The following is a 14,519-nucleotide window of genomic DNA, read 5'->3' on the forward strand; positions in this document are numbered from 1 at the left end:
AGAATCATTGGGAAGACCTTGAGAAGCGACCAAAGACGTAAGGAAAAACCAAGAGTGTTAATTCCTTGTATCTTCATTGAAGAAATGCGAAACTCGCTAGACCAAAGTGAAATAAATCGAAGAAAAAGAAAAAAAGAAGGGGGAATAGTCTTATCCGTTATCAAAAAAAACTAAAACTTTTGGATCATCTCAGGATGGAGTATTTGGATAAGAACAACGAATCTTCATTCTGCGGAAATTCTTTCTCGTGAAACTAATATTCGCCAAAAATTTAAAAATTTAAAAGCGTCGATCCAAAAAATTGACAAGAATTAGTAAAGAGCCTAAAGTCTTCAGTACCTCTGAAAAAAAAAAGAATCCGGTACAATAAATTTCCGGAGGACCACGGAGATTCCTTGTATTACCTCCTAAAGAGAAAAAACATGTAATTTGTAGTTATAATTCTACTTAGAAAGAGCTGAAGATTGAAAAAAAAACGATCAGATTGATGTGTTGCTGAACTTTGATGAGGATGGCATTCAAAAAAGTGAAGCGATAGGTTCCACTAATTCTCAAGTGCTCGAGCAATAATTCAAAAAAAGGACACATTGATGAGCACCCGGAAATTCATCAAACTAGGACAAAAGTTTCAAAAAAATTCCTTCTGGAAATAAATCGGTGCTGACAGCTCGGCAAGGACAAAGGTTTTTTCACTTTCAGTGTCAATTACTCGCTCTGACCACATCAAACACGTTGAACTGTAAATGGACCGGAAACTGTATTTCAAACTGTCTTTTTTGTTACGATGGTTTTTTTAGGAAACAGATTCTTTCTGTCGTTTCTATAACTTAGTTCCAGTCCATTTGCAAAAAGTGGCACCAAAATTTCAAAGAGCTATGAAGAAGAACTAAGAACTTTATCTAAAATAAAAGAGCGAAAAACAATGTGATGTCTAATTACGGAACTACGGAACAACTTAAGAAAAAAAATTTTTTCTAGTACGTTCTTCCAAGCACCATAAACTATAAGAGTAAGAAAAAATCAGATCAGTAGATCACAAGCCATGTCGGCGCAAAGAAAGACGAGAAAAACACACTGTGGAGATAAGCGTTCACGAAAGAATGCACCAGGTCCCTATTTTAGGGTCATAGGCCATCTGTGGCCGCATCTCGTGCCATCGGGCTGGGTCACATAACATATCTGCCGCTTTTTGTTGGCCTATGGAAGATCCAGCATCACTCGATCAATTCAAAAAGTATCTCTAAAGACCCCTTAACGTATTACGAAGTGAAAATTTAGCAAAAATCTGTTACACAATACATTACAGCATGTTCGTCAGTTTGCTCTTCACCTAATTCAGCTCCGAACAGATCTCAATTTATTTCCTTTGATTTAAAGATATTTTACTAGAATGTTTTACTTAAAGATTTATTTTTTTCCACACATCTTGTGGACTTTTCGTGGCCAACCCTTCGATGGTAAGTCTTAACCCCTTCTTGATCTTGATCGAACATCAACGAAGATTAGTAAGTCAAAACGTTATGTGAAATCCAAGTCCAATAACATACGTAATTAGAGGACTTACGGCGAATTTTCCACGAAAAAAAAAACCATAACTTTGGCTTATAGAGCTCTTAATCATTTCCAATCATAATGCATAAAGTTGCATCATATCATAATGCATAAAGTTTCCTTTAGCATTTCTACTTTCTGCCGAATTACCGCAATCCTCTATCTATAAAAAAAAGTTCCCTGATATTGTTAAAGATTACTACATCAATCCCGCTCTCCATAGATTTCTTCACGAAGAAACCCCCAAGTGTTATTGAGATTCGCAGTTATCGGTAAACATCCGCGCAGCCAGCGGCTTCTCGGCTTCGTGCTCAGCCATATACAAAAGCGAAGTGTAGCATTGCTAGCTGGCCGCGTATCGGATTTCCACAATCAGCGATTCGTTACGGAACGTCCGCCACGGATCGCTCCGTTGCTGATAAACTGATGATCAAACAAAAAAATTCAAAAATGATCGACTCCAAGAATTTCAAAATGCACAAAGTCATTTCTGTAGAGCAAAAGGGAGGCAGAAGAAGGGGGAACCTGAGTGGAAATGCCGGAAGCTTCTCGCCTTTCGCCATTTCCCGAGTTGTCCTCTCACTCGTTAAGCATTTCTGTACACAGTATAGGTTTAGGATTTACACAAATCGCTAACACATACGAAAACCACCGCCCATTTGTACGAACACGCTTGTAAGGCTGTATGTTTACGGCAGCAATCACTCATTGTAGCAACGGAGTCAAATAAACAACAAAACTGCACAGTAAAATCAACTAAAGTTGTCAACATCGTAGATTTTTTTCCTAGGCTTATGCAGCATCGATACTTAAATAGAAAAAATGAGTGAATTAGTGAGAAAAACTCCGTGTCGAAAAATATCAGTCCATAGAGAAAATTTTTTGCATTATTATTCGGCCATAAATAACATAGAGCTAGAAAAATTCTTAACATCCCCGCTTCTACTTCAGAGATCAAGTATCTTATAATTCTTCAATTACAAATAAACAAACATGTCGCATATTTGTGTATTTTTAGACCGATATGGGTAAAGTTCAAAGTCAGAACGTGAGTTGAGAAAAAACAATTTCCAGATAGAGAGTCCACGTACAGGAATCAAACCTTCTTGAAATTATGCATTGTTATTATTGTTGTTGACAAATTGTTATGTTGCATCTGTTGTTTGCAAAAAACTTTCTTGTACAATGATTTGTCAAGGTTGAGCTTAACTAGTCCTAAAAATTAGATATGATAAATTTGACTCATTCAAAGTACACCCGAGGACCATACCCGAAGAGAAAGACAACATGACCCAATCGCACATTCACGCTCTGTCTGCAAGTTCCGACTAAGAACAAATGCCAATTGTACCAAGCTTACATTTTGAGGTAATACTTATTTTACACAACCACGTGCAAAAAAGAAACCTACACCTCTGAACCTTTTCTAACCAAAATAAGCGCAAAGGAGAGATCGAACCCTTGGGGCAAAGTTTCAACCGTTCCTCGCTCACTCTTAGGCAGCTCGCTTAGGAGCTTAGGTCTCAGACCTAAGGTATAGTTAAGCAAAATTCAGAACACTTTGTAAAAAAAGGGAAAGGATCTCTGGAGTAGGAACGGATCTATCTGTAATTTCCGAGAAAAACATATCTCACTACTAGAAAGGGAAGTCGAGTGCATGGGAAACTGCTCAAGATTTTCGTGCAATGAAGAAATTATCAACATATAATGCAAGCGAAGAAAACATAAACAGAACTGCTAACCACTGCTACCCCGAAATTGATTCAATATCAGAGTTATCGACAATTAGATCAGTGGTCATTGGTGTGCAAATTTGAACTATCCCTACCGTCTACAAATTATGAAAACTACTATTTTCACGGAAGAGACCAAAGTTGCACGAAGAAACCAAAATTCGAAGCGAGAGCAGAAAAAATAGAATTTCAGTCCAATCACGCGAAATATTATATGTATTGTGGAAATCCAGGAATGCTGTAAAGAAGTGCTGAGAAAGATATACAGAAATCGCATCTGGTTCTAATCGATGATGAGCACATAAATCAAGGAAAAAATCATAAACAACGGCTAATCTCGGACCTCACACGGCACGACACACACAAATTTACCAATCAATCACGACTACATACAACTTCCCGGAAAAATTGACCAGCCGTTTGACTCACCTTTGACGATAGATCATGTAGAGCGTCAAGGATGAGATTGTATAGCGATGAGCAGTTCTCCAGGAACAGATCCACCTCAGTTATCTTATCGCTCTGAAAACAATCGACACATGGTGAATGAAACAATTCGCCGTTAGAAAAAAAAACAACGAAAACAGAAAAAGTGAATAATCTGAAATCCACCATTCAAGCATCGTTTCCGAAAGAAAAGGGGCACATTATTGATTTTACCGAGACGTTTAAGAAGACGAAAAATACCCGTTATTTATCTGTGGATATTGTTTACAAAAAGGTAAAACCTCATTAATTAAGGGAAATATTTAAATAACTAAATATAAGTAGTAGCAGATTAGTATAAATAATAATAGTATAAATAATAGTAGTAATAATAATATAAATAATAGTAAATATTAAGAGGAAGAATAACTGGAAAAAAAGTATGTTACTAATCGATACAGAATCATTTTTACACTGGATTTATTTTTCGTTATTTTTGAGGCCACGATCTCCAAGTTTTAACTTTCTAGAAACTTCGAAAGCTTCAAAAGAGTTATTTACATAAGGTAAAAAAGAAAATACACAAATAAATTTTAGCTAGTTGAGAACTTATGAGGGTTATTTCATTTTTTTCACGAAACAAAACTTCGAACTAATCATGAACTTCTCTGCAACAGTATATAAGTGGTGACGAAATGAACGATACAACAACTTCATACAACAAATATTACATTTGATTTTAAAAAATGAAAAAAAAAATAGTAAATTAGCTGAAGACAATGGAAATAAAACAGACTTTGTGAATGAAAAATGTGCACCATTCATGTATAAGGTTGTATTTTCATCCTGCTACATTGGACAATACTTTTGTTCTCATTTCTCTCATTCGGGAAGAATTTAATTTGCCATTTGTAGAAAAATTCTTTAGTTTGAAGCTATGTCAACTGTTGATGAGAAGTGAATAAATAAGTCCTCGTAAACATTTCTAGATGAATAGAATCTTTGTCGATTTTCCTTGATTTTTTTTTTGTAGCTGAGCAAGAAAAAATATTATATATTTTTATATATTGTAGTATTTGCAAAAATGAAAGGCACCAATCAATTCGCAAAACATATTGTTGGTATTAGTGCATGAGATTGAACGATCGAATAAAACTACTAACGCAAGTTGAAATTTAAAAAAATAAAAAATTCAGAGTTGTACCAAAATAAAAGAGGAAAATAGCACAGAAACCAAAAATAAAGGAACATAAGGCGGACGGACGAAACATTTCAGATCCAGAAAATTATTCCCTAGTGGGAGCTGAAACGAAACGGCAATGTTGATTAATGCAGCCCGCAACGGATGTCATACATTTTCATGAGCGGCCTTCATGAGGTGACTCTAACTAGCAAACATTCTCATTAGAGGTCAAACCTCAATCGGATCCTATCTCTATCTTCATATCCAACCGTCTACAAAAAAAAAATTAAAGATCAACAAAAGAGTGCTCATTCCCGGCATTTCAGAGAAAAAAAAGCGGATTCATCCTCAAAAACAGGATATTGTGCGAATGCACACAGAACTACACAGTTGACATCATCATTCATTGTGAGTGCGTTCGTTTTCATTCATGAATCTCCGCGAAGAAGGAGAACTTCAAACAACAACCGTGAGTGAGTTTGCTTTGGCGAGGCGTTCGTGGTGAGGTGAGCGAGGAACGAACGGGTGCTGGACGCCGCGCACCGGTGGGATAACACAAAGGCGCTTCCTGTGCCGGGGGTCTCGAACAAACAGCAGTACACCAACTGAGCACAATATCTTATTCCCATGCATGAGACACTTCCATGGATGAACGAGGACAGTGGAGAGAAAAACGAGGGAATAATGTAGCAATTTTTTTTTCTCTCGCCATCGCGAATTAGAGAATCCTCTGCTCCGACGCGCCGCATTCCCAATCTCCCCAAGTGGAGGACTGATCTTGGGATTTGCAGATCCAAACACTCCTAAACATGTAGTCATATCTATTTTTATCCGTCACAACTCATATGATTCCAAATATTGCCATTGGACCAAAAGTTCGCGACTAAAATAAAGGTTCCGAAGTGATTTTCATCATTCTCGTATTCAAACGGTCGGATTTTCAAAAGTTTCAACAGTCGAATTTTCTAACTTGGATAATATTCGTAGGGTATATTTTGAATATTTTCCAGAACCTCACATATACAATGTTCAAACAACTACATCGACTAACAAACACAAGACCTAAATCCGTAGTTTCGAAAGTAGTTAAATCCTGAAAGTTCACAAAAAATATTGAAATTAAGAAATAGTTCGTTTAACACGTATTCGGTCAGCTTTGAAGGTTGGCAAAACTGCTCTGGATCCCAGTGATAAAAGAACAATTCGAGTCAATGCTACTAGCTACAAAAAAAAACAAGAAACTTTTCTCTTTTTTTCCGAAAAAGAAAAGTTCCAATTGCGTGTTTAGCCGCCCCTTCCCACTCAAAAAGCTCTCGCTTCTAAAAAAATGTGAACTCGTGGTAGAAGTCAAAATAAGATGTTTTTATTTTAAAAAAAATTACTTATATACGCAGAGAATTTCTTCAATACGGAGCAAAAAAGGTCGTTTCTCATCGCTGCAAAAACCCCGTTCAAAATTAGTGTTTCTCCTTAGTGCAACTGGGCCAACCTCAGAGAGCACCACACACACAAAGATAGTCACAATTAATTCCTCACAGAAGGCCTTGAACACGAACAACACAATTCCATCAATATTTCCAATTCCTTGAACTCCGTCTAAGTTCTTGCGGAATCCGTTCAATGAAAAAACACATTCCGTAAGTACATGCACGTTCTCGTCGAGCACTCTTTCAAGGTTATGTAACACCCTGGGACAAAATGATAAATTATCGAGCAGCCGTCGAACTGTGAAGCGGAGAAAATTTATGGACCATCGCTTCGGCATGTCGGTCGTTCGTCGGCGAAAAGAAATTTCGAATCACCGCCGCGTATCAGAAATGCAACGTACACCGAAGTTGACACACGTTTTCGCCTTCAAGCACACACACGAAGGGCGTGGCTACGGTGGCGCTGTTACCTGGGAGACGGTAAGGAAAAAGTAACAGTGTGCAACGGTGCAAGACGCCGATGAGTCAGAATCACCGTCAAAATGAGGTAAATAACAGAGGTAAGCAGTATAACAGGACGTTTTTGAAGGTGTTGACGGGAACATCAAAGAATTTTTCACCAGGAGTATTATTACTTTGCTAAAGTTGTCCGAACAGTGAACTGATGTACCCTAGCAGATAAGTGCATCCTAACGTAGCAGCCGTAGCGGAGGGTGACGATGCGGTACGAATAACTCTGACCAAACAAGGATTTGATGAAAATATCCGGTTTATTCAACTAAAAACATGCTTGCCACACCTTTGCATACAAAGAAGAGGAGAAAATTCCCCACAACTCTACTATTCTTCATTTCCGTGTCCTTTAGGGATCACGCGATTTTTGTTCACCGTAAATTCGTTGGGAAAGGAAATTTATCATTAAAAAAGTGAATCTAATTATAAGACGTTGACGAAAGAACGGATTTGTGGATATCCTCCAGGAAAGTGAATTCATGTTCTTTTAAATCGTGAAAAGTTGCATTTATATGATGTCAGCGGAGCGAAATAAGAAAATCTTCCAACTTTTACAACCGTTTCTTTGACTACTATCTCTTCTTTTCGACAATATTCACGTCTTGTAACTTAACTTCGTATTCAAATAAAAAATATATGCATCGTCAGCTTTGTTTCATATGAATAAGATCCTAGAAACAAACTGAAAGCCACAAAAGTGCAAAGAAATAGTTCTAGGGATAAAGAGAAGAAAGAATAATTGTGGTGTATATGCATACTGCTCTAAAAAAAGATTTATGAAAGAATTCAGTAAAATATGCAAAAAAAAGCAGACAACTGTTAGTTGCCAGGAACTTCTTCAAGAAGAAATTGAATGCTTTCGAAAAGAGACCACCAAGGTTAACACAGTCCCGTATTTGGACAGTACTAAAGTCTAAGTCTACTTCATTATTATATTATATTTATTTTTATTTATATTTATATTTGTATTACATTTATTATATCTAACATACAATTATATATATATATATTGTATACATAATTTCAGTAAAAATAATAGAGTACGAATCTCCCTTATCCTTCTCTTTTTATTCAAACTCTTCAAACTATGATCTCGCTCAGTTCCAAAGCATTTTCATCCGAACGAACCATAAAAAAATTCTGAGAATTACAAAAGACAAACAATCCGCTCCCAAAGAAATTCCCGAAGAAAAATGTAAAAGTTTTTGCTCGGAAAATACCCTAATTTTAAAACGCGTATGCGAGAAATGTTTCCGAAAAAACTAAATTATTTTTGATCTGCATCCACAAGGCTGCAAGAACTAGACTAAAAATAATACAGAAAGAAGTCAGAGCCGATGAAAGCACGTTGCCAAAACTGCCGCACACCTTTGTGTCATCCACGCATCAGGAAAAACCAGTATCTCAAAAACATGCAAAAATGCAAAAATTCCTGCTCCATTAATACGGCTCATCGGTTCCATGATATTCCCACATCAAGAAAAGTGCTGAAGAACTGTCAGCTGTACGAAAACGAACGCAAACTAAACAAATTTTGTGGACGTCCGCGCCAAGGCGACGAGCGTAGCGCCTCGTTCATGAGCAGGCAAACACATCACGGCGGCTTGATATCAACGATGACATCGATGACAGCCGGATCCTGACCTGGTCCTCCGGTTACGTCGATCTGGCAGCTATTCTGAGACGTTTCATGTGATTTATAGAGAATTAACTTGGAGCAATGGCTATCGCCAGTATGGTAATAAAGCAATACAGCACTAAGAATAGTGATAAATAAAATAGAACTGTGACTTGGGTCTCCGAAAATTCTCTGGTTCGTTAAAGGCATCACTCCACGAATCTGAGGTGGTACGAATTTCAGGTGGAGTATTCGTATACGGGATAGTAGATTATGGAGAGGGGGGTGATTCCGTCCACTTCTTCCTAATTGCCGTAAAAAACGGCCCGGAAGACACGGGTTCGGGCGTTCTGGCGCTCTATTTTCTACAAGGAGTTCGACTGGAGCACGCCAGTCTTGTGCACCGCATCTTCAGGGCCGTTTTTTACGGGAATTAGGAAGAAATGGACGGAATCACCCCCCTCTCTAATATCTAAATATTTAATATCTAATCTACTATCCCGTATACGAATACTCCACCTGAAATCCGTAAGACCTCAGATTCGTGGGGTGATGCCTTTAGATGACCTCGAAGTCGTAGTTGCTCTAACCTGTAATGCTTTGGCGGATATCTTATTCTTTGTTAAATACCACAAATTCCTCTGCACCACACAGTCAGTGAAAAGCAAAGCTAACAAGTAAAACGAATCATAGAATGTTTGACGAGCACTTCATCAGTAATTATTGACCACTGAAGTACTACGACTCTTATCGTACCTCATTAATTCTACGAATCTATCAAAATTGTTTGCAAAATTCAGAGAACAAAGGAAAGTGGTATTCGGGAATCTTCTGAACAGAGCAAATCTCTTTTTCTAGAGCTTCGTAGTATTTTATAACATTCGAGTAGTGTTGAGTAGTCTGTGGATCATATCCATAGTTATGAGGAGCAGCATTCTCCACCTACAATCCACTGGACACGGGAAAATGCGGAAAGAAGGATTAAGGAGCCTCATTGATTGCCGAACTCGTACACTTTACAGTGCCTCTTATGTAAAAAAATATAGGATAAAATGTCTGGGGATAATCAGTCCGCTTGGGACCTGCGCCACCACGTCCACTTCAATTCAGAATAATTTGAGGTTTACGAATGTGAAACTGGCCTATACAATGACTTGCGGTGGCTAGCCGATGTGTCATTGTATAGGCAGTGTTTTTGTCCTCCCAGACAAGTCTAGTGCCAATTTATTGACCCCGGAGGGATGAAAGGCCAGGTGAGCACTAGTGCAGACTCGAACCTGCGATCGATTGTGTGGACAACGGAACCTCTTACCGACTGCGCTACACGCGCCCCGCCTCTTATGTACTGTTTTAAAAAGAACATTAGGTCTCATAAATATGAGAAAAACTCCCATCCGATCAACAAACTCAAAATAAAATTTGACAGATATTGCTGAAAAACCAATTTTTAGCATTATCTGTCAAATTTTATGAACTAATTTTCTAAATGATGGATAAAAAGAACTAAGAGCCAGAATAAAAAAAAATTAAAATTAAAATTAGAAATGAGTCAGGATGTTGCTCGAGTTATAAGAATATATTACACCTTGTGATTGTATATCGCAAATATGTATATTTTAGAATGGCACCGCAACTGAAGAAAAAAAAATGAAAGCTTAACTAGTGGTGCGGAATATTTAACGAAAATCTATGTTTGACCACACAAATTCTCCACGAAAGTGACCCATCCGTGAGAAGTATCGTACAAGAAATTCCCCGAGGCGCTTTTAAATCAACAAGTCTAAATGAGGTGCTTTTTTCCTGGAGAATGCCAACCACAAATTCAAATTTGATGCTACAACAACATTGGAAAAATGTATAACAAGCGCAAACATTTTACACGCTTGATGGGAAGTCCGTAGCCTGATGCTTGATCTTGTGCGCTTCACTGAATCGGCGCCGTCATGTTCAGGAGGAGCCAGATTTTAAAAAAAAAAACTACAGAAAACGGTGTCACAACGACCGCACCACTCACCAAATCGTCCTCCAGATATTTCGAGCTCAGGACGTCGAGCTCCGTCGGTGTTCTCGTGTCGTATGGCACGTCCAGGACTGACGACATGCTTTCGGGAAGTAATCGTGGCTAACGTTAGGAGTCACTGTTGCAGAGCAGCGTTGGGCATGAACTGATGTATCCAGAAGGAGACTTTACTCTTTGTAGTGTAGCGCCAACACTAACAGCTTAGCATCGCCCGTCTCGCAACACACCACTGGACGGAACACGTTGAGCGACTGGAATATAATAGATCAATACTGGAGAAAAGCACAAAATTCGAAAATACAGGTCGCACTATCGATCTAACAAACAAATATTCAAATAATCAATACGAGAAAAAATAGGCGGAGCGAAATATTTGCACAGAAATTCTCAAATCCTCGGTGAGCAAAGTGCATTTCCAGGAAAGAAATGCTCGAAAGGGGGCGGAGTTGAGCATTATGTGCTCTTTGAAGAAAAAAAGACAATCCCACTCATTAGATGGCGTGTACAGTAAACAATTCGGTCACGTCCCTTTAGAAATGGACGTAAGTTGCAAGCCAAAGGTAGCTGGCACTGTGCCAACGTCGCATACATAATTAATAAGTGTAATGTGCAAAAAAAATATCTGGGAAAACAATGGTATTCTGCAGACGCCCGAAAATGTCCCGTTATGAATTGCATACAAGCAGGATGCTTCAACTGCGTTCGATCGCAAGCTTGAGATCAATTGGAAATTAAAAGGGAGAATCCTTGTAAAAATCCTTTAAAGAGAGCGAGTTGAAAAATTCTATGACGCCAAACATCCAAGGTGGGAAAATTCATATTTAACAGCACAGCATAATTTATGCAATTCAATACCACAATATGTCTTTTTCTACGTGCATCAGAATAATAAACGCACATACAGGATCCTCTACAGGAATTACGTAGAAAAAATACCAACAAAAAAAACCAACAAGAGAAAAATAGCACTTGAGAGATAGAGACTCAAAATGGTGAGATCGAAATGTGAAACAGGGGCTTGTAGGGGAAAAGGACACAAAGAGTGAAAGCTCCAGAAGGCTGTTGCCAAAAATTCCATAATCAACATTCATGAACTCCCGAACGGATATTGAACAGAAGCACAGAAAAATGAGAGAAATGAAGCAAACAAAGATAAAAACCATTTTTATAGAAAAAATGGACGGATTGAAGAGAAAATTGGGTAGCCAGAAAGCAAAAAAGGCTAATCAAAGGACATGGAGCATCCTAGGACTATGAGACCAATCAGTAGTTTCAAAACCATCGTGAGGAAAGATGTGAACTCACAAAACAAAAATAAGAGCATGAAAATGTAGCAGAGTGGCAACTTTTCAGCCTTGGAAAAATCTAGAAACGAGAAACTCGACTCTCACATCCAGTTATCCAGTTCACGAAAATGACAAATGGCAAACTAGAAATTTCAAAAAAGTGGCGAAAAGCAAACAAACCACGGCGAAAAACCCCAACCGTAATAATAATGCAGCTGGCAGCACCTGAGCAAACACACAAGTTTCTCGATTAAACTTATGCCATGCCGACGTCAATCATCGTTCAATCACAACGACATGTCGTCATGGACCGCTCCTAGACGAAATTCAAATCCAGGTGTAAAGGATTCGCCGCCGCCGCCGGACAACTGGTCACATGCGCAGGCGGCAGTGGCTCAGGGCCGTCGTAAACGACGCATCGCTGACCAGCATTTTATGGCGAAGTCGGCGCCGTCGCTAACCGTCGACAAGAAGAAGGCGACGCACTCTACACGCATAAATTCAGACAAGACGAGCCGTATAAATAAAATGCGTCACAACAGCAATGTGTGACTATATCCGGGAAATCGAACAGTGAGCAGGGTTTTGATGTAACAGAGAGAGCAAAGTTTAAAAAATAAGCAAAAATTAATTAACTGTCCTCATCTCCTGGCAATATTTGTAAATCACAAAATATGACACTACCACCACTCTTACAACAAAATCTCTCCTTCTTTCAAAATATTCCATTTAAAAGACGTATAAACAGCAATTATTTCATCAAAATCACCTCATGGGAACAGGGACAACGCAAAAACGGGTTTGACATGCGTGCAAAAGGCATTTGGAGGTATGGGGAATTGAACCCCAGACTTCTCGCATGCGAAGCGAGCGCTCTACCCCTGAGCTATACCCCCGCGCTTTCTATTCCGAAAGCGCCTCACAAGAACCACAACAAACAGCCTTTGTTCTTGAATTTCACCTAATACTTGGAAAACAAGAAATATAATAGGAAAAATAATTGTATAGGGGCTACTTAAAATATCTGTTTTTTAGATGAAGATGTCAAGAAAAAAGTTTTCGAAGAATGCTATGTTCCAAAATGTAAAGAGTAGCAAATTTCCACGATAGGCCATAATATGTGTAATTTTGAATGTATTAAAAAGTAGGAACGTCATACATAATAATTAAATCGTCCGAAGAAATTCGGAAGATGTAGGCTTTCTTTTTATGGAAGGATGCACGTTTATCTAAAGTAATCTCTAACATTTCTTGTACTAACCGCAGGACAACACAAATCAAGAACCAAAACGAATTGCGGAAGCTTCTTAGGAGTGAGGATGAGCGTAGTAAGGCGAAATCTATGAAGAAGAGGTAGTCAGGCACACTCACGAGGATGTGAATGTTTAATAGCGTAGCACCACGCCATATTTGGTGCTTAATGCACTTCAAGAAGAGGACTCTTTATGAGGTGGAACTGAATGGAAGCGCTTAAACGAGAATACTGAAAGCACCGATGGACATCAGCGACTTCAACAGCTTCCTTCCATTTTGAAGACGTCTTTGAAAAGAAGAAAATCCTATTTAACCACGGAGCGATGCCCCACTACACCTCCAGGATGAAACAGCACATTTATCGGATACAATCCAAGCATAGGTCCACAAATTTTAGGCGAGATTACTGTGTCCGGAAGACAGCGCGGTTTTCTGTGTCGTCTACTGCAGTGGAATACAGCTGATAGCGATTCTCCAAATTATCAAATAGAAATTTCACAATACTCGTTTTTCGAGCAGAAAAAAAAATCCAACAAAAGCACTATCAACTATCTTTAGCGCCGAACATATGACTGATACGATTCCTGCACCACCAAGCCGCTTCTCGGTTCTTTGAAAGAAAGTTGATAGGGACATTAACAAAGCCGTTAGCAAACATTTTATACACTAAAAAAACTTCTTTCGTGATTAATCGATAAAACGTGGACGATAGGTGCTTCGAAGAAAAAAGCAGCAGACAGCTGAGAACGCTGAACTAGACATAGCCCCAGATTATTCCGCCTCACCGGAACAGTGTGCATGTATGTGTGTGGAAGCTGTCGCATCATAGACATTAGTAAAAAATAGGACCCAGGTGAAAAAAAAAACAATAGAAATCGGAAAGGAAGAGAAATGAAATGAGTAGACGGAAGAAAGCAGAGTTCAGTGCAAAGAACATAGTTATCCATTAAACTAACAAAAAAAAAAGACAGAGAAGGTTATGATAACGATTTCCACGAAAAGGAAAATTTAGAAAAAAAAACATTTCCTAGATTCTGCAAGGTATGAGAAGGCTTTATGAAACGCCAAGAACACTGCAAAATTTCACTACAGGTGGAAGTAAAGTTTCCAGAGTAAGGCGGTAATTTGGTCAAAAACATCCACTTAGAAAGTACTACCGCTTTTTCCTGCGCCATAAGAATAGCATTTCTCTGCATTCACCACTCGCTGGTAAATGGATCTTTGGCGAGCCGCTACGCTATGCCTAACTACTTCCGATCGTTAACTCGTATAAATGCATATGAATTCGCGCACATAGTAGCGGTTCTGAAGCAACAGCATGATACTCACTCACATGAAAATCATTTCGAAAATTATGACCTTCTGAAAGAAGGAGAACCTCGAATTCCATGAAACTGCCCGCTGCCGTTACCGTTGGCGACTCACGCTGGCGATAGCGTCCCCATTTTTGATAGATATTGATCGCAAGCGGTCCGATCACTTTGAACACTGCCAGCTCAACAACCACC

At 38.7% G+C, this 14,519-nt stretch overlaps 2 protein-coding genes across 2 annotated transcripts in view; one reads left to right on the forward strand and one right to left on the reverse strand.

The window, feature by feature from the left end:
- Positions 1–10,552, reverse strand: part of RB195_015737 (uncharacterized protein) — a gene marked incomplete at both ends in the record, with an annotated part of 66,333 nt that extends 55,781 nt beyond the window's left edge. Inside the window, 2 exons of the mRNA XM_064206594.1 lie at positions 3,714–3,806; positions 10,466–10,552. Coding sequence (XP_064062475.1) covers positions 3,714–3,806; positions 10,466–10,552 — 180 coding nt within the window. The remainder of the gene's footprint in view (positions 1–3,713; positions 3,807–10,465) is intronic.
- A 1,463-nt stretch (positions 10,553–12,015) lies between these two features.
- Positions 12,016–12,309, forward strand: RB195_015738 (uncharacterized protein; the record flags this gene model as incomplete). Its single annotated transcript, XM_064206595.1, has 1 exon — positions 12,016–12,309. One exon carries the CDS (start codon positions 12,016–12,018, stop codon positions 12,307–12,309), a length of 294 nt encoding a protein of 97 aa, XP_064062476.1.
- Between the last annotated feature and the right edge of the window lie 2,210 nt (positions 12,310–14,519).

Source organism: Necator americanus, chromosome V, assembly GCF_031761385.1.
Source record: "Necator americanus strain Aroian chromosome V, whole genome shotgun sequence".
Taxonomy (NCBI): Eukaryota; Metazoa; Nematoda; class Chromadorea; order Rhabditida; family Ancylostomatidae; genus Necator; species Necator americanus.